The sequence below is a fragment of the Drosophila ananassae genome, chromosome 2L (assembly GCF_017639315.1).
Source record: "Drosophila ananassae strain 14024-0371.13 chromosome 2L, ASM1763931v2, whole genome shotgun sequence".
NCBI classification, from domain to species: Eukaryota; Metazoa; Arthropoda; class Insecta; order Diptera; family Drosophilidae; genus Drosophila; species Drosophila ananassae.
Window position 1 is genome coordinate 7,309,834 of NC_057927.1, and position 24,755 is coordinate 7,334,588.

Consider the following 24,755-nt stretch of genomic DNA (forward strand, 5'->3'; position numbering starts at 1 on the left):
TTCATAAAAATGTCATAACAACCATTCCTGCGACAAACGTCAAAAGGCACAGAGGGACGAGGAGAAAAGGCGAACAAAAGGCGGCGGAAGAAAAGAATCAAGAGGAAGAGATGACTTTTCGCCGAGTCGGTGTTTTTCATCTCTCGAATTTATGGATTTCTCGTAATTTCAGTTTCGGGGGTAAAAACAACACATAAAGATAGAGACAGGCAGCAGCAGAGCGAGGGAGTGAGAGAGCCAGCACTTTTTATGCGTGCAATAAAAAATGAAATACAAATTTGCTGCGACTAAATTTCGGCTAATTTGTATTGGAAAGCGCTCACTCAAAACGCCACTCGACATGAATAATGCAGGGTAATTTAATAAATGCCAAACAAAGCGTAAAACACTTAAAAAACCATTCCACTCAAAGGCGGCCACTCAAAGCCGATAGTTTGGCTCAGCGCTCATTCTCACGTTATAAACAAAATTAACCGCCCACTAAAATCACACAAGGAAACCGAGTGAGAGTCCTCAACTGAAACTCACTCAACCGCATTCCACTCAAACGTCGCGGCGGCCATCATGCGAAAGAGAGGGAGCAATGGATGCCGTTCGACCGGATGCAACGGCAGCGCGAACGAGACAAACAGATGAGTTAGCAGCGCTACCATCTTTCTTATTGCCGTCGCTGCTGCGGCCGGCGTCGACGCCAGCTGCGAGTGGAACTGTTGAGTATGTGTATGTGGCTCGAAACTGTCGCAGCAACCGAAACCGAAACAGAAACTGATACGAAACAGCATCCATTTGCCCATAAGAAAGCTCGCATGGCTTTTGTATTGCGCCATAAACGTTTCGCTGCTCGTAACGCCACAACGCTGTGGCACCGGCCTTCTTCTCGCGCGTAAACAGCGGTCTCCGTTCTCCGTTCTCAGCTCTCAGGTCCGGGCCAACAAGAATAGCAAAACAGCCATCCCAGTCCCAGTCCCAGACCCAGACAGACAACACTCAACTCTCCAACGACTCAAAGCGTTGCGTCGCGTCTCTGCCACTGCCGCCGCACACGTCAGCTTCGGGCTCTGCTGCAGTTGCTGTCGCTCTGCCAGCGCCAGCAGCAAGAATTACCAATTACACGAAATTTTTATACTCTTTTAAAAATTTCGTTTTATTATAATATTTATTATCGTGGCGCGCAGTAGTGTCTGCGGAACTCAGCTCCCAATTCCCGACTCTTGGCTGTAGCTCCCCGATTCCGATTCCGTACCGATTCCGATTCGGATTATGATTGCCATCCAGAGTCCGATTCCGATTCGCTGTGTTTATTGTTCCTACGCCCGCCGCCGGCTTATTGTCATTTAACTGTTATAGTGCATAAAATAAAAACGAAAAAAAAAATATAAAGCACAGCAGCCAGCCATCCATGTTTGCGTGAAAAATCAAAAACAAAAACTGTCAAAACACTCGCTTTTATCGCCATAGTGTGTGTGCGCAGTGAATGAAAATTAAAAGGCCATAAAAGGTTCGAGAGTTCGATAGTTCTGCCAGCAAAGTGTTTTACGGCATTTTAAACAAAGTAATTAAAAACTGAAAGAAAGCATTTCTCCAGCCACACACACAGTCGTTTCGAAGGACGGAGGTACACCCACACCAACACCACACCACACGAGCACGCACACTTGAGAAGTCGTAAAAAGCCGCAGGGAAACCCAACTCGCTCTTCCATAAAATAAAAACAAAATAAAACTACAAGAGTGCCATTAAAAAAAGATCGCGCGCCTATAAGTCACAATCCTCGAATCCCGCCGGCACACTGTCCGCTCAGACTTCCGCCTAATTGATGGTCGCCTTTTAATTGCATCTGCATTTGCCACAAAATAAATGCCATACACCTCACAGCTCACACCCACACACACTTGCACTCGACAGCTGCAACAACAACGCCAACCGAGACTTTATGAAAATTTAACAAATTTCGTTGTGAATTCGCCAGTTTCGAGCGAAGTAAAAGGCTGAAAAGTTGCCCAAGTTCGCTAGAGAAAGCCCGAGAAAGGTAACGAAAACCATTTCACTTCCCTCCCCCCAACCGAGAAAGTAGCTTAAAGTGGGAAGAGGCTTCCCTTTTCCGTTCCTCTCTCTGTAATCTGTCTGTTAAAGTTACTAACTATCTGCCATCCTAAATAGATTACTAATCGCGGGTTGAAGTCACCTCTAAAAATCCCCATTTTTAGTTCCTACTAACCCTTTGGCATTGTGCAGGGAGATTCCGGAGAAAATTCAAGGCACAAATAAGAAATAAACTTGAGTTCTATATCTCGGCTATACGAGAGATTTATGTATGTTCCATCGAAACATATTCAATTTGGCTAATGTTCTTTTTTATGTTTTCCGAGCAATTTTTATAAGCAGTCTATATATTATATTTGGCTGCCATTCCGCTGTTTCTCTTGTTTATAGCATTAAATGCGAAGTTTATTTTCGGTTTTAGTATGTTTTAATTTGATCAATTCGGGGAGTGATTTATGGAGTGATTCCCTTGTAGTTTCCATTGGATTATAAGTCAGTAGAGTTTAAAGGGGAGCAGATAGAAGATTCAATTCTGAAACATCAATTTATGAGGTTAAACGGTCAGAGTTTCTGTATAATAGTTCGAAAACCTAGACGAATTCAAACAAAATTTGTTAAAGGCAACAAAAATAATAGATTAATATTCAATAGGTATTCCAAAAACGACTAAAATATATATTCCGAAAAACTCGAAAGAACCGAAATACGAACCAGAACCCAAGTGAACTGAATTCCGAAGATTCGATCTCGAAAAAATATGTGCAATGTCAAAATTTGTTTTCGATAGTATGCTGCCAAAGTATCCACAGTTCCAGCCGTTTATCAGTTCGCACCTAACCACCACCCCCCCGAATTCGTCATCTGCAGCAGTAGCCGCCGCCCTTGCAGCCGCCGCCGCCTCTGCCAGCGTCTCAGCCACCGCCAGCAGCAGCAACAGTCTCAGCCTGAGCAACAACAACACCAGCAGCATCAGCAACATCAACAACAACAGCAGCAGCAGCCCCAGCAGCAGCAGCAACCACAACAATCTCAATCTGACAGCGGGATCCCTGTCTCCCAGTCCCAGCGGATTGCATTTGGGCCAGCACCTGGGTCAGTCGCCCCACTCGCCGGTGTCCTCGTCCTCGCCGTTCCAGCAACACCAACACCAGCAGCAGAGCTTGCACCACCAGCAGCAACAGCAACAGGCCCAGCAACAGCACCACCAGTACTCCTCCCTGTCGGCGGCCCTCCAGCTGCAACAGCAACAGCACCACATCAACAAGCTAGCCGCTGCAGCCGCCGCCTCCCACGGCCACGCCCACGCCCACGCCCACCAGCAGTTGCTGCTGACTCCGCCGTCCGTTGGCAATTCGCAAGCCGGCGACAGCAGCTGCTCCCCATCGCCGTCGGCATCTGGCAGTTCGTCACTGCACCGCAGCCTCAACGACAACTCGCCGGTCTCCGGCCCCGCATCCGCATCAGCCGCATCCGCGTCGGCATCCGTATCCGCGGCCAACTCCGTAGCCGCCGCCGCTGCCGCTGCTGCCGCCGCCGCCGCGGCCAGCTCCTCGTTTGCAATCCCCACCAGCAAGATGTATCCCTATGTATCAAACCACCCCAGCACCCATGGAGGACTCTCCGGAATGGCCGGGTTCTCTGGGCTGGAAGATAAGTCATGCAGGTGAGTCAAGATCTAGGGTTAAATCGTATAGATGCATCTTAGAGATAGTTAGCTTGACTAGAAGTATCTTCCAAGGGGTGAACTGTTCTTATCTCCTGATTAGTCATCATCCCATTTTTGTTTTAAAATAAATTGCAATAAGTTGCTTTCCAAGAACCCATTTTGCAAGCCCCTGGGCCAATCAAAACAAAAAAAGAAACCCTCGTCGAAGGTCCGCCATAAACCGCAAACCACAAATCCGTTTCGAATGCGCTCTAATTATCGGCCCGGGTCCTCTTGGCTTCCTGGCTGGCCGGACATTCATATCGAATGGCCATAAAGGACGAAAATTAGAGCAGCCTGCGGTGGCCGGTGGCAATTTGTTGCCGGCCACCAGATTCGCACGCACTCTGACCTTCCGCTGTGGCCATTTGCATATTGGAACTACAGCAGGCCCCGCTGTGCGTGGGCGTGTTCCGGATTAGTGTGCAATTAGAGGCGACCGCAGTCGGAGCTGCTCGAAAAAGGGCGAATGCAAATGGCCCGGGACACAGTCAGCTCATTAGCATTTGACTCTTCAGATGGCCGGGGCATGGGTGGGAAGAGATAGGGATCGCCAGCACGTCCGTATGTTAACTTTTGTTTTGTTCTCTCTTTCTCTCTCACCTGCAGCAGGTACACGGACACCGTGATGAACAGCTACCAGTCGATGAGCGTACCTGCCTCGGCCTCGGCGCAGTTCGCTCAGTTCTATCAACATGCCACAGCCGCCGCCTCGGCGGTCTCAGCCGCCAGTGCCGGGGCCATTGGAGTCGACTCCCTCGGAAACGCCTGCACCCAGCCCGCCTCCGGGGTTATGCCAGGAGCAGGGGGTGCTGGTGGGGCAGGAATCGCCGATCTGCCGAGATATCCCTGGATGACACTTACAGGTGAGTCATTAGAATTTTTGTTTATTAATTAGTTGGTTAGAAATTAATAGCCAAAAGTTATCACGATCTATTCGAAAATCTCAAAGAATCACTTCCACTGAGTACACAGTTTTGATCTCCAAACTGATCTTTCTAGTTTTCCATAAAAACCAAACTATGTACTTGGTTATTTAGAAAAGATACACAATCATTTGACTTCAAGGAAAAAGAATCCAATAAAATAAAGAATGAATCTCTGGGCCGTAGAATCCATAGCTTTAATTTTAGTGTAAACATTAATCATGGCTAATTACACTGAAAGAATACCTGCATTCCTGCTATAATATCTAGTGGCCAAATATTGAAAGTGATGCACTCGTTTATACTTCATCATATAAACAACAGATATTCCGATTTCCAATCCCATTGCCATTTCGCCGGCAATTCCGATTCATAATGAACACTTTGCGGGGCAGTTCGAAGTCGTTAATTTCGCATAAGTCTTCCAGGGCGATTAGAATTCGGATCTGATTCGGAATCGGTATCCGACTCGGCATAGGAATCCACAAACGAAACGAGCCAAGAGCTAAAAAGTTGGCAGTAAATAAAAATGAAAATAGTTTGAAAAACGCTCTTGTCTGATGGTCTGTTTGTCGTGCTGTTTGGTGGCTCGTCGATTTGTAATTTAAATAGCCTCAAGGTTGCTACACACAAACACTCGCTGTGGATACACACAACAAATGCTGGGGATGTGCCCCCGCGCATACGAAATCCAGCAGATACAGAGATACACTCGAGCGCGGCAAAAGATACAGATACAGATACAGATATTTTTTCTTCGGGCGACCGCCGCCGCTCTTTTTTTATGCGGCTAACGTAGTACGAGCGAACTCACTTTAAATTTATGTGGGTCAGTTTAATTTACGCGATCCGTTCGCTTTTTCCGCACATTTTTTGCACATCAGGATTTATTTATCATTTGGCCAGAAAGCCAGCCATCCACTCGATTTCCACAATGCACAAGAAATTGAACGAATTCAGTTTTCCAGTCTGCCCCCGCGGGTTGAATGGCTTGTGATTAATGGCAGACACCATATGAATAGACTGTCAATTGGCCCAAAGTTATAGACTGCACATCGGTCGCCATAATAGAGAAAACATCGGGATTTGGCTTATGTTTATGGCCCGGGCATGTGAATTAAAAGGCATGAGTGATTGCCAATTGATGGGCTTGCAGACAGATTAATAAGCGAAAACAAGGTAGCAGCTTTATGGGATCTAAAAAAGAGCTGATTCTCTGAAGAATTCTCTGAAGACTTCGGTTAATAAATAAACAAAATGCTAAAAAGACGAACGGGTTTTTGGAATTTACATTTTTGACTAGATCTGGGTGTTGGAAAATCGATAACTAGCGATTGAGATTAAAAACATATATTCTAATGGTGGGAAGACCATAAAAGCCCAAAGGCTTTTACACCAAGCCCATGGCAGAGACCAGCCGGACAAACAGGTTTTGGCAAAAAGGGTAGAAAAAAAATACCCTGAAAGATAAACGATATTTCGCACAATGAAATATTTTGCATATCTCCCGCTCACAGCGCCAAGGCGATAAAATTGTCAACGAGATCATAGACGACGCGACGACTGCGGCGACTGGCAGCGATGAAAGTAAATACGAGCATGACGCCATTATGGCAGCCAAGTGCGCGACACGTCGGCGCAGAGCCCCCTCTTCCTCCGACCCTCCCCCCCTGGCACATACATAAACTGCGGCATATAGCCATGCAGTTGCATGTGAATCGCACAAGAATCGCACATCCCTGCTCCCCGGCCCATTCCGAGAGTCTTTCTGGCTGGCTTTCACTTGGCCAAGCCTCCGAACCCACCCAAAAAGCTAAAACTAGCAAGACCAAGACCAAGACCCACACCCGGACTTGCTTGCAACAACAAATGCTGCAACTTGAACAGCAACAGCAGCAGCAACAGCAACAACGGCAAAGGCAACGTTTTACAGCTGAATGCTTGCCAAATGCAATTTAACTAATGAATTTTAATATTTTACGCCAAAGCGTCTGAATGAATTTTCATTTTCACATCGTTGCACCGACTCCGGGCAGCAAAATCAACAATGTTGCCAACAAAACTTGATGATTGCCGAGGGGCGTTGCTGTTCCAGGAGGGGCGTTGGGCGTTGGGTGGGGATGTCTATGCCCGGGCTATGCGGGCGCGCCTGCACCTGATTATGCTGATAAGAAAGCAAAGAGGTTAACTTTTCTTAATTATCTGGAAAAGCGCAGCCCGACAAAGCATGAAAATGGCAAAAGCTCCTCCGCACTGAAAATTCGCAAACTCAGCACGTGCTTAGGGGGGGAACGGGGATAAGATGATAAGAAAGTGGCTAGAGAAGCTACACTTGCAAAAAATAAAAAGAGCAGAAAGTTAGTTGGAAGTCATCAAAAAGTTATATAATTCTTTGAGCAAGAAGTTTTTCTTTAGATTATTTTAATGAAAGGCTTAGTATAAAGATTAAAACACTTTTTAATCCTTTAGAAATGGTTAGCTTTTCTCTCAGTGTAGACATAATATTGCCTTGGCAAGATAAGCAGCCACTGGCTCATAAATTGTGCAATCATCAATGCGACAAAGAAGTCTGGGCCTCGCAGAATCTCTTCCATACGCGAGATTGCCTGGCCACTGTCCGTCTGTCCGCGTGTCCGCATGTCCGTCTATCTGTGCGTCAAATAAAATGGCAACAGCGACTGGCGAATGCACAGAAATTTGTGTATTTTAATTAAAAACACGCCAACGATGCCGAGCAGCTTCATCTGCTTATTAATTAGGAGGAGTCGGCGTCTCTGGTCGTTGGCATCTCCTCGAGCTCCCAAGCTCCCAAGCTCCGGCTCCAGCTCCAGCTCCCCATCACCCCTTATTCCATCTGCATCTGGGCCATTCGTGGTCTGCTTAGAGCGGAGCCGGTTGAACTGGCCAGAGGTTCACTGTGCTGGTGGTCTACTCGGCTAATTCTGCTTTTTGTGGCCGGCGCTGACAACTAAATTGAAAACGACCCCATTGAGTGGTTTATGAAAACTGGCATATGGGGGAAAAAAATAGAAGAAGGGGCTGCGGACATGATTTGAGAGATCGTCATAACTCAGCGGGACTCGCTCAAGGCTGAGTCGCTCAAGGCGGGCAATTTTGCATTAGCCCAACTCCTTACCAAACTCCTTGGCCATTAAAAAATACAACAAATAAAAAACTTAACCATCGTATTTCTCTCTTTCATTTCAGACTGGATGGGAAGTCCCTTCGAGCGTGTCGTTTGCGGCGATTTCAACGGTAAGTACCCGCAATTAAGCAGAACCCTTGAAGTTAATTTCCCGACTGGCATTGAGGCAATGGGTTATCCGTCTAACCGGGCATGGAATATGGCAGAACGCTGCGTTTTTTACGGGCCGACTGCGATGGCCTTGAAGCTTGGGAGTGTTACCTGCTGCGTCCGCATCTTTCACCCGGCTACTTTCACCGCCGAACCCTTCTCGGCCGGCTGCCTTCGAGCCTCATTCGTCACATGACTCGCTCGCTCCTGGTGTCGTCCTGTCATAAATCCTTCGGGCCATTGTCCCGATCGCATTGTTTGGCGGAGCAATTTTCTGGCTAAAGTCTGAAAAGGCACTGACATCCGGCAATTGTTGCGCTCCCCGGGCTAATCTTATCTTCGCGTCGTGATTTATTCGTCGTCGCATTCCCCGCCCAGCGACATGGGCGCTATGTGAATAATAAAATATATTATTTTTATTAATTTTACAAGCCATAATTGTAGCGCGCTCGTGATAAGCTCGATCGCGGAGGAATTGAATTATAGGGGAGATGTCTCGCCCCCTCTCTGTCGTTGTCCGTTGCCTTGTCTCTCTCTCTCTGAATTCCAAGCTTTGAACTCAAAGTCGCGCTTGAAATCAATGCAATATCAATGTTTCAATTCGACTGCGGCCGCCGAGATCAATGTCATTGGAATCGGGTTTTTTCGTTTTCGATTCGCCGCCATCTCGCAGATAAATGCTGATCCCGCTGACCCCTCGACACCACCACCCCCTCCTCCCACTGGTGGTGCAACGCCTCGCCCATTCCTCTCCGGTTTCTGGAGTGCTATCTCCCTCGCAACATGGACGGCATGGGCGGCTGGCAAGGGTTAATTTATGAGGCGCGATAAGCGAATTCCATTTCGTTTCGGTTTTGTTTAATTTCCGATTCCCTGTGTTTTCTTTTGGTTTGTGTTTTCCTTTTTCTGTATTTACATTTGGCTGTGTTCTCTCTCACTCTGCATGGCTCCGGCTATCTCCCTCTAAGGTGGCCGGGAGGGCCGAGGGGGAGTATGCGACACCGTGTTATCGGCACGTTTCGTGTCGTTCTCTTCAGTATTTTTTTTTCCCATTTCCCTGGCTGCCGCCGGCGGAAAATTCGAAATGACACGTTTCTCTGCTGCTTTTTTCGAGTTTTTTTTTTTTTAACTACTCCATGCGGCTGTTAATCTGCGGTTTTAATACCCAAGTGGCGCAAATTGGCAAAGGGGTTTGAATTACAAAGCCGGGACGCAGGATTCGGGGCAGCAGAGCCGCACACACACAGACACAGACGAGAGGACAAAATGGCAGCCAGACTGGCGCGGTTTTGGCCTCCGGCATGGGGCAGGGACATGGGCCGGGCAGACATGTAAATTTCGGCGCAGACAAAATCAAATTAAAAGCGCACACGTTCCACAGACAATTGCCGACTCGATTCCCCATTCCCCCAGCACTTAATCACAGTTTATTCCCCCCATCCTCATCACACTTTAAGAAAATCTGAGGCAGTCCATAGCTTTAAACATCTAACCATTAGAGTCTTAAAATACACATCCATATGTGACTTAAAAATAGCATGGCATGGCTTAACCCTTTTTTGCACAGTGCTGTCAAAAGTTTTCTGCCATTTTCATTAATTAAAATATTTAATTTACACAAAACTTGTGCTTAGAACTCTGCCGGCGACATTTTCCGAGGCACTTTCCACCTCTCCCATCGCGTGCGATGCGTGACTGCCCGACTTTTCCGGTTGCGATAAATTCAAAGACTGGGAGTAGTTAGTATTAATTTAATCGCGGAATTAAACAAGTCACTGACGGGGCCGGTGTAGGTTAATGCACTCTTCGTTCTCCGCTTAAATTTATTATTTTACCCGATTAATGGAAAAGATTAGAGTTTTTACGATGCACTCAGTTCTCTGTGATGTGCCATAATCATTTCCAAATGTGAGTGGTAACTAGTCTACTGCATTTATGAGAGATCCCATATCTCATCCATACAACTACAACACTTTTTATTTGTAATGAATACATTGTGAGATTTTACAATTGTAAAGAATGGATTCTCGAGGAACCTCCATTCCTCCAGAGGATAAAGGGGCTGATGGGCCTATTGTGTTTCGGGAATCCTCCCCTAAGGGAACTCGTTATTCCAGTTGTTGGCTTTGTGGGAATCCTTCCGCGCCTTAGCCCCTCTCTCCTAATGAAGCAATTCAGGTAATTGGAGATGCTATTCCGGCCGAGCTTCGTCTTCTGAAAGGAGCAAACTTGAATGGCCAGAACAATAGGGGGAAAATAAAACCTGTCGTTGACAAAAGACCGTCGTCGTCTGGGATCATGGCAGCAGCATCAGCCACCATTTTTCCAACGGCCATTAAGAAAAGGCCGAGTCCCAGTGCCGAGTCTGTGTGTGTGAGCCATTAATCAAGTTTGTCAGCCCACAAAAAATTCCTCAGGAAATGGAAGATTCGAAATACTAATAGGCGAGGTGCCGTCTCTGTGGTCTGCGGTCCCTCCGCCGAACTCCTGGGGAGCCCGCAGGACCACACCTCGTCGTTCTCGAGGGGGGATGGATGTGGCTCCAGGAGCGGGGGTACACCACCGGGTATTATAATGAAACTTCCAGCTGAGGGGGATAAGCATGAGTTATGCGCACGCCTAGGTAAATATAGAACCCGCATCGATCGATCTATGCTTTTTATACGAATTTAAGTGTCACGTTTTCCATTTGGAGGGGGGGATTACAGAGAAGGGAGCTGGGAGTCAAGGCGGGCGGGGGTGCTTCTTCGAATGGCGTTTTAATACGTCATCGATTCAAGTCGGCCCACGCAATCTAAGTTATGGCCGACATCTGCCCCCGAGTTCTGCATTCGAATAATGGAAATAGGAATCCGGAGTTCGTGTTTGTTTTCACCAAATAGGAATATATGTATTTATATGCGATATCGAGTGCTTGGACCCGTGTGCACTGGGCCGTGAACGTAGTTGGGAAAAACGGGCCGAAAAAGGCAAGGAAAACCCAACCAAAGCAAACACAAACACAAAACCCCCAGAATACAATACCAAAATGCGTTCTCAGTCGAAAGCAGTTGGCTCAATTTATATGTATTTTCAATAAAAGTCGATATAATGCTTGCCAAGGTTCATAGAACGGGCAAATGAACTTGGAAACGGCCAACAAAAAAACAAAACCAAAAAAAAAAGGAGAGAAAAATGTGGCGGTGGCAACCAATGAAGGCAATCAATTTCAATTCAGTTTCCTCGCCTTTCCCAAAAAAGAGAATAGAAACACGCCGAAGCCAATGAGGCGTCCAAAGGGCAAGACGAGGCCAATTGCAGATATGTTAACGGCTTTGAAACCTTTTTTTCATACCCTTCTAGCTTCTCAGGGTATCTTGACTTGTGCTTTAATGTTTAGAAGCAATATTTGTATTTTATAATCAATATTTAGTCACAAAGACCATCAAACATCATGCTTATAATTTCAAGACAAAGAGTTAGCTAATTCCAAGTAATAGTTTCTACCAAAACCATTGTCTTCTCTTAGTCCCCCAAGAAGGGTACTCGAACAAAGAAGCCGAAAAGTGTTGATGAACCCAACCGCCACCCGCTGAAAACCCCATCCGAGTAGCTTTGTATCCGTGTACCCGAAAGATACAGACAACCAATTCCATAGAGTCGCTGTGGCGCCACTTCATTGTGATCATTGAATGGCCGTTGATTGTGTCGCATCGATTCGCGGCGATTTTAATCGCAAGCGGCGCACATTAAACGCCTTTCATTTGCAATTAAATTGCCAGCCACAGACAGATACACAAAGCCAGCTAGCCAGGAGATACAGATACATTCGAGGGTGCTCGAGTTGCGGTCAGTTGCGGCGACACGTGTCCCCCCCAAGAACGGAAGAACACCCACCCAGAACACAGTGGAAGCAAAGTGACAGGAACAGACGCCGTTTGCAAAAATCTTGCGGATTACCAATTCTAGACGCCTAATGCCATTTATAGGCCATCGCTACAAATGCTCCACAGCTGTCCGCCCGCCCAAAATTAGTTGAGACCGAGCAGGAGCTCCCACTCCTCCCCACCTTCCACTTCCCACCTCCGCTCCGTCTCTGTCCTCGGGTGGGCCAACAAATTTATTGAAACCACTTCGGTGCGATGGGCTAAAAGGGGGTGGGGTAGTTCTCCCAGCAAAAGAGTCTGATTTTGTTGGCTTTCCTTTCGTGGAAAGCCCTCGTGTCTCTACTCACGGCCCGTTCTGCGGCTGGCTTCTTCCGCTTTCCTTTGGCCCGTTTCGCTTTTCGCTTCTGGCCATATATTTTTCACATTTATGTCGGGTATTTTGTCTTATCACACCCTCGTGTTTGCAGTGCGTGCAAAAAATGCCCTCGCTGGGCGTGGGGCGTGGCTGTGGGGTAAGGTTGTGCCGCCAACCACCCACGAGATTAAAAATGCCATAAAGACAGTAAGGGTGAATGGCTCTAATGGCTGCCGTTGCCGTTATTTGCCATCCTGCTTGCACACTCTGTTTCCCTCTCTCTCTCTTCTCATTTCTTTGGCTGTGTGGAGAAAGGAAAACTGGAAAAGTAGAAAAGTGGAAAAGGAAAACCTCGAGCTGTTACCATGTTGCTATGGCTCTGGCTGGCCCGAAAATTTAGGGCTGTCTGCACTTCCTGAGATACAATATATCCGGGGGATTCGGTGTCTTATCTGGGAAGATAATGTCGAAAGCATATGGTACAAGTACGTACGATCTTGGAGTCGATAGAAAATTGTATGCCAAGTGTTCCTAACTCTTAATGGATTTAATATTTTTGTTGAAAAAACAACTTTAATCTTTAATATTTCTTCATGAAATTAAATAGTAAACTCTGGACTTAACCCTCTTGCTCCAACAACTCTCTCTACGGACTAGATACCATTTTAATTGTGAATTCAAAGGGACCTCCATCCTAGTCCATTCCTGATCCCCCTTAACAAGTAGCACGAGCAACAACGAGGAGTAATTCCAATAATGGCGTGAAATATTTGATGAGAATATATTAATCCCCCAGGAGCCGGAGTATTTGCAACATTTGCCGGGAATTTCCTCCGCTCTCGCCCGCGGAAGAGCACAGACAACGACAGCTTGCCATATATTTTCCAAGATTAAGCACACAATTAGCAGTCCTGGCACTCGGGCTGGCACTGGGGGCGTGGCAGATCGGATAGCCCAAACAACAACATTGGCAACGCGCTGCACATAAATTGCAGAAGAAGCATCCCCCGGCGAACGCTCCAGGTTTTCCACCCCTCTTAACCTGCCCCGCACTTTTCCCCCTCTCAGCCGCATCCTCCTCGGCGCACAAAATGCTTGCGCGACTGATTAAATTTAAATAAATTTAATAAACATAAATTATTTGCAATGGCAGCCAGGAGTTGCCTCCGCCTTGCCACTTTGCCACCCCCAAAATGCCGGGCATGAGCGCAATTTAATGGCGGCGCTTACCTGCCCCACCACTCCTCTGCCAATCCCCCAGCTCATCCTCCCCCTCTGGCTAAAAGCCGCACAAAAGAGCCAGATGTTGCCCGTGAGCCTTGTCAGAACAGCGTTTAAGCGGCTTTTCGTTCAAAGTTTAATTAGTCTTCCTCGCGCATTTGCATATCCTGGCTGGCTGGTGGGGACTGGGGACTGGGGGGAGCAAGACAGCTCCCCTGGGACATCATTTTAGTCGAGAACATTGCAATTTGCGCTAAATGCCCGAAAGATCGTCTCTGCGAAACAATGAACTCCCTCTTCCAGCGAAAAGCAAGAAGACTGTTGAGCCATCAGAAGTGCTCGGGACTCGCACATTCCTCACTTCATCCTATAGGTCCATATGGGTTCGTAGGCTGGTGGATCTTTTTTTGGGGAATGTTAAATGTCGGCCGATTGTTTATATATCTTTCAACATGCCATCCGGGAAGTTAGTTTCGAAAATTCATACCAAATATAAACAAATCAGCATAAAACATATGCACCAAGCCGCGAACACAATTCACAAGTGAAATTTCTTCTTTCCCAAAATACATAACAAAACGGTTCCATAAATATGGCCTTAAAGAGAAATGAGTGGGAGATCTCTGTCTTGGCAACTTACAAATTGAAGGGTTTATGTCTCCTTAGAAAAGACATTTAAAAATTAATTTTATAGCCATAAAAACAAAGGCTCTTGGCTGAATCAGCGAATCCCAAATATATCCCCCATAAAATAGGAAGTCCTCGGAGAATTCTGGAAATTCTCTTCCGAAAGACAAATACACAACCGAAATTTGCGCGCCAAAAGTCAACAAACATTCGAGGGGGACCTTCGATTCGCCTGAAATCCGGCAAAATGTTTGGCCAAGCTTAGAATTCGAATTCAAACTAATTGCCGACAGACAACTGAAGCAACACTGAAGTGCGGCACAATGTTTCAAAAGTTCTTTGTCAAGCGATATGTAAATTGCCCCCCACTCTGTCAGATCCGGGAATTTCTTTGGCCGGCAAAACGCTTGGCCAGCTTAGAACTCGAGTTCAGACTAATTGCCGGCTTCTGAAACAACAAGGAAATATGGCTATATCACTACCAGTGCTATCACGCATAGTGCTATACCACAATGTTTCAAAAAGTCTTTGTCAAGCGATATGTAAATTTGTTTATTATTTACGAAAACGAAAACGAAAGCGAGAACGCTGCTCTAGAAAGGGAGAGTAGGAGCCAAACACTAAACACGAAACACTCGTACAGCCAAAATGTTTGTTTATTGTACAATTTTGTGTCGCTTGATAAACAAGAAACAAGAATACCCGTCAGCGTCCCCACGGAACCACTTTCGAATGCACACTCACACAGACCCAGACCACCAGCCATAACACAGATACGTGGATACAAAGATACATAGATACACAGATACTTGGGTGTACTATGGCGCTTTTTACCTCCCGCCCCACCCCCCGAGCGCCCAATGTCCGTGAGAATGTGTGCGAGTATCTTTATTGTACGCTTTGAATTGTTTTTATGATTTTTATGTCATCATAAGTTTCAGTCTGCGCTGAGTTTTTTCAGCGTCTCGTTTTCGTATGTTTTTGTGCTTATTTATACGCTCCGCTGTTTATTGAACAATTACGTTTATGATTATTAATATTTTTAATTGTTAATGTCATTGTTATAGAGGCTATCCCCAGACCCGGGTCTGGCTGGGCCCATTCTCATAACCATTCTCCTCCCCATAACCATTCACGGTCCCATTCCGAATGTTGACAGCGACGCCTTGGGACGACTTCTCTGGCTATAATGTCACCTCCCGGATTACGTATCCCGTTTCCCGTCTCCCGGTTCGGTGAATAACCTAACCGATTTCCATCCGAATCGGTATCAGAATAGTACTTGCTCCAACGCCACCGCGTCTGGAATTTCCCTTCTGGATTTGTGGCCCAATTTTTTCGTTTTATTTCGGATTTTTGTTTACTGGCCGCCGCTTCAGTCAATTGCAGCCACGATTTATGGCGCGCTAATTGATTCTTAATTGGAAAATGTTTTTCCTACGCAATTGTGCAACGGACCGGTTCGACCGGGCCACCTCAACTAAATTCAAAGACCCACCGATCAAGACAGCCGCTAAGCGCTTGTCTAGCGAGCGCTTAAACGCAATTTATGGGCGAGTGTGCAATTGAAAATCATCATAACGCAGTGGGAGAGATGCCTTCCTAAATCGGAACGTGGGATTTTATTTTAATTGTTAATCTAAACTGTGATTAATCAAAGATGCAAGTGTTTGGAAGTGACTCAGCCTAGTTCTATTGAGTTGATATTTAAAATCATTAAACAAAACTGTTGTAGAGAAAATAGACAAGTTTTAACCTCATAAAGATATTGAATCTTCCATATGCTCCCCTTTAAACTCTACTGACTTAAAATCCAATGGATTCACTCCATAAATCACTCCCCAAATTGATCAAATTAAAACATACTAAACCCGAAAATAAACTTTGCATTTAATGCTATAAATAAGAGAAACATCGGAATGGTGGCCAACTATATAGACTGCTTATAAAAATTGGTCGGAAAACATAAAAAAGAACATTAGCCAAATTGAATATGTTTAGATGGAACATAAATCTCTCGTATAGCCAAGATATCTCAGCGAAATGCCAAAGGGCTAGTAGGAACTACTTATGGGGATTTTTAGAGGTGACTTTGACCGGCGATTAGTAGTCTGTATAGATGGCAGATCATAGTTAGTGAGTCACTTTGTTCTGGAAACAATTAAATGGCTTGTTTTAACAAACCTGAGTGATTTTCGAGTTGTGTGGATGCCTGGAGGTGTAAGCCTCAAGTAAACCAATTACTTCTAGTTACTGAACACCCTTTTTTATGGCTACTCTGCAAGGGGAAAACAACTTTGAAAACCTAAACCACAATCCAGGCATCGTGGCACTAGCAACTGGAACTCGGTGAGTTAATTACTTGTCAAACAGCGGCTATTAGTGCTGTAAATTGCCCGAATGACTCCGCTCAACGCCAACGCCAGTGATTTATTTACAAAACAAACACCAGAGGATCCCCCGAGTCCCCAGGGGGAGCAGTGGGGCTTGAACCCGCTCGAATATCAAACGATCTGTGACGCCCAAAGCTGAGCCGTGGCACGTACTTCTGCCACTTCAGCGTTGCGAACCCCGGCACGAACGCTCCGATTTCAGCCGATTCCAGACGGCTTCAGCAGGGACGGCCCAGACGGCTTGGACACTCCGGCCAGGGAATGTTTGGTCAGTGGTCGAGTGCAATTAAACGGCTGGCAATTACATGCCCCAGCAAGCCAAAAAGGGGTGACCACTGTGCGTATGCGCAATGTCTAGCTACGGTTGAACTCATTCCCCAATCGATAAAAGATTACAGAGGTGCTTGTTTTGAGTGAAAAGTTCTTCAAATAATAAACTAAGCCTCAAATTAATTATCTGCTTGTTAAACCATTACATGCCTTTATTCAAAAATCGAAATAATGGCTGAACCACAAAGTGAGTGCCATTAAGTCAAGTGATATTATGGGAATGGGAATTGGAATCGGAATGTGAATGTGAATGCCGATGAATGGCCGCCCATTGTAACCAGAAATCAACAGTGGCTACTCGTGTTTACGACCGCCCTTGTCATTGTACAATCGCTGTACTAATTAAGCGGGACATATAACCACATACACACAGTGGTGATTCGCTAAACAATCGCCTGGACCGACGCCATTATGGGAAGCTATAAAATGGGGATCGGATCGCTCGGTAGTCGATCGTTATGCAAGGCGCAAGACCATGCGTAAAATCGTAAATAGATCATAAAACGCCCATAAAAAGCCATTTAACGAGGCCCAAACAGCCCGGCCAGTGCAGATAGACGACACAAATCGATCAATCGGTTCTAGCTTTGAGTGAGTGTCTTTTTTACTGTCACCGAGTCGAGATCGAGATCAATTGTTATGGGCAGCAGCAGCCCGGTTTTTGGGGGGCCCCCATAGGAAGGTGATTTACGATCTTGGTCGTGTACTCGACTGGCATTTTTTTGCAACTTTCACAGAGCCAAGCAACAAAGTTACCTTTCTCGGGTTTTATCTACTGAACTTATGAGGAAGTCATGCTCATGGCGAGCAGTTTGTATTTGGCCAACTTTTCAGTTATTTCGCTCGAAACTGGCGACTTCACAACGAAATTTGTTCCATTTGCATATGGGCTCGGGTTGCGTTGTTGGTGCAGCTGTTCGAGTGCAAGTGGGTGGGTGTGAGCTGCGGGTTGTGAGAAATTTATTTGGTGGCAAATGCAATTAAAAGGCGACCATCAATTACTCGGAAATTTGAGCAGACAATGTGCCGGCGGGATTCAAAGATTCTAATTTATAGGCTCGCGATTTTCTTTTATTGGGCTTCCCGATTGCTTTCCCCAAAAGAAAAGGTAGAAGTAGATGGAATTGAACGCGTTTTCAGGCAATTGAAAATGTTTTAAAATGCAGCTAAAATTATTAATCGGCCATAAGTATTTGACATCAGTTTTATTTTTAAATTCATAATCAGTTATTTCTTTATTCTACCAGAGATTATGAAATACAATATTGTGATTAATGCACCTTTATAAAAGTTATGTCGCTTAGATTATATTTTCAATGTCTAATAAATTTTCTCTTTTGTGAAAAGATCATTGAACCCTGAAAGACTCCCACCAAGCCGCTCGTCCAGACGCACTCACTCGCAAACAAAAATAAAGAAAGAAGAAAACAAATCCCAGAGCCCGATTTGAAAACGTCGATTGTCCGTTTCCCAAGCGGATTTAAGGCTTTCCGAATAGTTTTTGAGTGGAAAAGCAGCAGCGGCCGTGGAAAATCAATAACAAACTCTGGCTGCGGCTTGTGACTCAATTTCCTAGCTCTCTTTTCCGCTCAGCTCCGGCTCCGGCTCTAGCTCCAGCTCCACGTGTAGGCAGGCAGGCGCTCTCTCTTTTTCCCGGTGGATGGCATTCCGGTTTCCCGCGCCGACTCACCACTCAATCCCCCGTCCATCTCTTTCTCCATCAGCCGTTGCCATGCCAACACTCTCTCTCCTTCTCTCCATCTGTGTGTGTGTGTGTGTGAGTGAGTGAATGCGTGTGTCTACCTGTGCGAGGGCAGACACTGCGGCAGCCATGTTGGATTCCATCACTCTCCGGTCCTGCGAGCGGTGTGCAGCCATCTCGCTCGCACCTGTTGCCATTGCGGCGGCCATTGCGGGGGTCGTAAATCTTGTTTAGGGGCGCGTGTGTCCTGGGAGTCGTGATTTATGGGACGAATTGTAGCTGCTCATTGTAGCGTGTAAATAATTTAGATTAGTTTGGTATTCCTGGCAGCGGGAGCGGAAAGGGGGGGTTGATTAGAATTGAAATTGCTTTCCCCCTAGCCCCTTGCCCATTCCCCCTTTCACTTCCTGTCCACTCAGCATCGAATGTTTTTCCCATTTTATGGCAGCTCTCTGGAAATTAAAAATATCCTGGTATAGAATAACCAAGGAGTAATGGAAATTAATTTGCAAGTGGGGCAGTTATTTTATTGGAATTTAATTTCCTGTTAAATGCAAAGTAAAACTTTAAAATGTTAAAAAGAGAAATCCTAATGACTCACCTCAACAAGCTTATCAGTTCAGGTAAATTTGACTGTCACGGGCTCATCGGGCCGTAAATATTTTGCCAACTGCCCAATCTCATAAAAAATGCAACTGAAGATGATTTACAGCCACAGCCGAGAAAGATTTCCCAAAATCTGCACCTTTCATAATATTACGTAAAAATTGTCCCTTTTTTCGAACATTGTCTCGGGCTTGTGATGTTGGAAAGTCGCAACTTGCAAACCATAAAAAATTGCCGTTGACATGAAACCTTTTAGGAGAAAAACTCCGCACAATGGCAGGCGGCAAGCGGCAAGGAGGAAGAAAAAGAAAAAAAACCATAAAACGGCAAGCGGGTAAAAGTGAGAGGCGGCTGGCACTGGGACAGCAATTTGTAGATAGCGAATTTTTGATTTCCGTAACATAAACACGGAGCCTGTGCCCATTCCAGGCGCAGCTTCGCACTGCCGCGCAAAAAATTCACACAGGTAGCGAGGAAAATTGCTAAAAAAAAAGTGTACAAAAAAATATCTAGAGAAAGGAATGTGCAGGGAAAAATTGAGGAAAAGCGCTGGCCACCAGGGCGAGACCTGCTGCTGAGCGAATCGGTGCCGGTTGCTTCACCCTTCCATGCACTGTGTGAGATGCGATTCCACAGCGGAATCAGGTCCGGAATGGACCCCGGGGAGTCGGTGTCCTGGGGCGACCGCCTGCTTACGTCAACTCACCCTTTTCCCAGCCAGGTTGCTGGGTAGCTGGTGACTGGTGGCTGGAAAAACTGTTTGTTTGGCTCGTAATTTGCAGCCAGACATTCGCAGTGCACCAGTGTCTCTTCCCTCTTCCCACTCTCCTAATCCGGCATCCACAGACCCCCAACTCCAGCCACAAATCATGGGGCGACGCCTGACATGTGTTGCTGGCCATTAAGGCGAGCCAGAGTTCCATTTTCGACTGTCTGCCAGTGTCTTTGCAGCTCATTAAGCGCTGCCAAAAAAACGGCAACAACATCATCATCAACGACGGCATCTGACGTGACTTTCTCCTCTCGTTTCTTTTTGCAGGCCCCAACGGATGCCCCAGAAGACGCGGCCGCCAGACCTACACTCGCTTTCAGACCCTCGAGCTGGAGAAGGAGTTCCACTTCAACCACTACTTGACTCGGCGGCGGCGCATCGAGATAGCCCACGCTCTCTGCCTGACCGAGCGACAGATAAAGATCTGGTTCCAGAACCGGCGCATGAAGCTGAAGAAGGAGCTGCGCGCCGTCAAGGAAATAAACGAACAGGTGAGTCCGCCCTTCCAGGTATTTGGATAAAATTAAACTAACTGATTGGTGTTTTTTTGATTTCTTTTCGAAGGCGCGACGTGATCGCGAGGAGCAGGAGAAGATGAAGGCCCAGGAGACGATGAAATCCGCCCAGCAGAACAAGCAAGTGCAACAACAGCAGCAGCAACAGCAACAACAGCAGCAGCAACAACAACAGCAACAGCACCAGCAGCAGCAGCAACAGCCCCAGGACCACCACTCCATCATCTCGCACAATCCGGGCCACTTGCACCACTCCGTGGTGGGTCAGAACGATCTCAAGCTCGGCCTGGGAATGGGCGTCGGCGTGGGAGTGGGCGTGGGCGGTGGTATTGGCCCCGGCATCGGTGGCGGCCTGGGTGGCAACCTGGGCATGATGAGTGCCCTGGACAAGAGCAATCACGACCTGCTGAAGGCGGTCAGCAAGGTTAACTCCTAAGCAGCTGGCCCCCCGGAAAGCCGAGCCCCAGCCGAGCCAACGAGCCATCGAGCCAATCTTCCACCAGCCGCACCACTAGCTCCACTAGCACCACCACCAACCACCATCACCGCCGCATTCGCATCCGCGTTCTTGTTGCGAAAAAAACAAAACCAGAAGATAAACTCGATAACTAAAATACGTAAAGTTTTACATAGTAAATAGTTGCATAAGTCTAAAAAGTACTACATAGACCCGAAAGGGAAGAGCAAAACGCAAAGAGAGGTGCCACACGGCTCAGAGGCGATTCTGTTTGGAGAAGGATTGTAGAGTTGTTGCTTTTTTGAGGAGGAGGCCAGCTGAGGTTTTCCTCGGCTCTCCTCCCAGTGCAGGAGTTGTCTATTTGATAGAGCGACTGCCGCGCGATTTCCTTTTCTCTAGATCTCTGGCGAGAGTTTGTGTATCCGACATTGCTTCCACGTTTTTCCTTCTACTCCTGTGCAGTCCAACCCCTAAACCGGCAATTCAACCCCCAGCATTGGCCTCTGGGCCAGGGGGCTCACAACGAGAAATGATAATATTAATGGATAATTTGAACTACTTAGAATAGCGGTTAATGCTTAAGGCAGGAGTTAGCAGGAGACGCGATCTATATAATATATAAATGAATATTGACGAAATGAGCGATTTTTGATAGTCAAAGGACCCGGTTGCCTGACACAGACCCACTACCCCCCGAAAGCGAAAGGGGTCGTTGGGGAAGGGAACGTTCGGGGTTCGAGTGTAAAATTATTTGCGACTGCTGTAGGATAACCTAGTTCGATACTTAGAAGCCACGTTCGACTATGTTAAACGGTATATTAATACATAAATATATGGATATGCTTACAGATTAAAGATACTTACATATAGAGTTATAGAGCGTACACTTGTATCTAAATATTTATTGGAAATTTCTGTTTATGTTTTTCGTCAACAAAAAAGAAAAGTAAGAAAAAAAAAAGAAAGTCTCTTCCAATGTTTCGTTTAAGTAAATGTTTATTGTATGTTTGCTGTATTTTGTTGTTTGCCAACGCTTGATACAATGATTTCTTCAATGCCATATTATTCTTAATTCGACAAGCAAGCAAGCATTGCATACATATTTGCGCAAATATTCCCATAAATACCAGTTTTAAGGACGAAACGGTATGCAACATACCCAAAAGCATAATCACGATTTCAAATACGTAATAATAATAATGAAAATGAAACAAAAGTGAAGTAGGGCGGAGAAGAGAGTAAATTGATTGTCGTTTTGCCAGTGACTACAATTTTAAATTACCTACAGTTAAGCAAAGTATGTACTACAAATCTACAAAGAAAATAACAAACAGTAAGGAAACACTGAATACGTATTAGCTTAAGGTTGCAACAACAGACGAACTGTCAAGAAGGCCAGTCATAGGGGGGAACGGCTCGAAAACCCATATACGTAGATTTCCAACTTCCCGAAATTAAATTTACTAGCATCGTCTCGCGAGGATGGCAAGTTGAATTAAAGTCAAAATCTATTTATTATACACAACCGAGGCGGAGGGCTTACACTGCGCGTATTTACATAAACAACAATTATTGACAAATATATATGAATATATATTACAAATATATACAAATATGAACTTATATATGTATAAAAATACTAAATGTATGTGTATCTAGTATGGTTAATATTAAATGCAGTCGAGTCAGAAGTTAAAGTCTAGCCCACACCCACGATGAAAAAAAAATAAAAAAGAAAAAAACCGCTTCCAGTAAACAAAAACATCTCTTGAGGAACTCAGACTATGTTTTCCCACTTTCCCCTTTTAGCCTTGGTTCGAGTGATATTCACGCCTTTTTCAAGACCAGTTCCCACTTCCGTTTCTGTTTTTTGTTGCATTTCAGTTTCGTTTAAGTTTAGATCGTAAATCAATATTTTGTTTGAACCATAATGCTAAATCCTTCTGTTAATTTTAGTTTAAGTTTAGTTGTGACGAATTGTGTATTATATAATTTTATGCGATTTTAAAATGAATGCGAAAAAATTAAAAACTCCTTGTTTCACTCCGACTGGGAAGCAACTGCAACGACAACCCATCCATACGCTGACCTCTCCGATGAGGTCGAAAAACTCGAAATCAAACTAACTATTAGCTAATGCCTAACGGAACATATATACGTAGAATCAAGTCGATAAACTATATACTAACCAAACAAGATTACTCACCCATCCACAAATATTCGGATCAGAACCCGCATATACGTAACTGAATTATATTCGAACTTTAAAGAGATCCTAGTATTAGACCGAGTGGCGCCCAAAGATATTGGCCATCGTTTTTGTACATAAAGCTGCATTCTATGATAAGAACATGAGACACTGAATATAAAACATGAATCGTATTATGTTCGAAAAGATTTATGCCGAAGGGGTATTCATGAAATATGAAATATAAACCTATGAGTCAACCGATTGAAAAACGAAATAAAAATAGCGATAGCCTAAGCGAACAGCAGAGAAAAACTAATAAATAAATAAAATCAAATAATGTATCTTTTCTTAAATCATCCCTACTGCTAACTGCGGCCATTGTGGCTTTTATTATTTGCCAAGTTCTTACTTGTATATGCTGAAAATATCAAGGAGGTGGCCCAATCCTGCACGAGGCATAAACTACCATTTGCTAATGTCGCCGCCACAAATATTAATTAACGAATGCCATTTTGCGCAAATTGATTTCATGCCTTGTGGCAAGGACGATTGGGGTTAGGACTCGTAAGATATGGCCCTGCAATTTGCAGCGATGCCACGTACCCGGAATTGTTGCAAAACGCCTTTAATTAAATTTAATTAATGCGGCAACAACTCAACGGATTATGATAATAAGCGCACACATAACGACGCCATTTACGACACACCCACACATGTGCACTCCCAAGAAGGGGTCCGGGACATGGATCCGGATACGGGGGCATATACGGGAGTGTGGGTACGGGCCTGTCTTCCGGCCGGAGGTGAAGGCCAGACAACGTACTCCACGTCCTGTTTTTGGAGCTGCGACAGCGTAATGGCAGCGTCAACGAGTCCTAAGTCCTTAGTCCCTGGTCCTTGGCAGCGGAAACGGAAGCTCCGGCACCCAAATGGCTCATGTATGCAATAAAAGAAACTTTCGAAAACGTCAAAATGGCGTTCCAAAGATTGTCCCATTGATGGGGCCCGATTGGGTTGAGTGGGTTGTGGAAGGGGAAGGGAGCCTGGAAGTTGGTAGAAATATTTTGGGTCCCCTGCTCGAGATGCGAGGCACGTAGAAGCGCCGGGCATAAGTTCACATTTGGATGCTGTTATTGGAAAAGTTTTCCTGTGTCGCTCAAACTGCCCCAAAAGGCGATCATCCACACGATATCCCAGTGCCTGAAATATACTTTATTTCATTTATCCGCCAAAAAAACAGTTCCCTGATTAACAGCAAACGCAGCACTACCAATTACCAGGCAGATAAATGACTTTAAATATTAAAACATAGCAAAGATTTAAAGTCAGAGGAACAGCCATTCCCGGCATATGTTTTATTCATGTTGTATGACTCTATCCACCACTCTGCGATTTGGAGAAGAAAAATAAACCGCGGATGGCTTTAGTCGGCCGTGTAATTCTAATGCCGAATCGCTCATAAACTCTGCCATTTTATGGCATTCAAATTCGTTCGCGGGCTGGGCCCATCCCATTCGAAAAAAAAGAATTACAATATTTTGACAGGGCAAACAAAGCCGCAACTGCAAAGCGCTGATCCTACTTTAAATTCTGTTCCAGCGGCAGTGGATGCTGCGGCATATGCGAGGCCTAATTACAGCGGCGCGCAGATGTTACCACATGCCTCCCCCGGAGTCCTGGCTTCCGGCCCGGCAAAATGGCGGCCAATTACAGAGCGCGTTGTGTTTAATTGAAACATAATTTTGCATAAA

The 24,755-nt window shown here is 45.5% G+C and overlaps 1 protein-coding gene across 2 annotated transcripts; it reads left to right on the forward strand.

The window, feature by feature from the left end:
• The first annotated feature begins 736 nt into the window (after window positions 1-736).
• LOC6500703 (homeobox protein abdominal-A) lies at window positions 737-22,844 on the forward strand. 2 transcript variants are annotated; one of them, XM_044714190.1, is made up of 6 exons: window positions 737-2,029; window positions 2,695-3,706; window positions 4,358-4,614; window positions 7,882-7,929; window positions 20,109-20,332; window positions 20,406-22,844. In XM_044714190.1, exons 2-6 carry the CDS (start codon window positions 2,808-2,810, stop codon window positions 20,790-20,792), a joined length of 1,815 nt encoding a protein of 604 aa, XP_044570125.1. In that variant the 5' UTR covers window positions 737-2,029; window positions 2,695-2,807; the 3' UTR covers window positions 20,793-22,844. The 2 variants fall into 2 exon arrangements, with proteins under 2 accessions (XP_044570125.1, XP_032308892.1); XM_032453001.2 differs by lacking the exon at window positions 737-2,029 and having other exon boundaries at window positions 2,109-3,706.
• The last annotated feature ends 1,911 nt before the right edge of the window (window positions 22,845-24,755 follow it).

What these genes read in the sequence shown, in the direction of transcription:
- LOC6500703 (XM_044714190.1), top strand. Translation starts at nt 2,808, where the DNA reads ATGTCAAAATTTGTTTTCGATAGTATGCTGCCAAAGTATCCACAGTTC. An exon ending in TCCCTGGATGACACTTACAG is followed by an intron (nt 4,615 to 7,881) that starts GTGAGTCATTAG and finishes CTTTCATTTCAG; the next exon opens with ACTGGATGGGAAGTCCCTTC. An exon ending in CGTTTGCGGCGATTTCAACG is followed by an intron (nt 7,930 to 20,108) that starts GTAAGTACCCGC and finishes TTCTTTTTGCAG; the next exon opens with GCCCCAACGGATGCCCCAGA.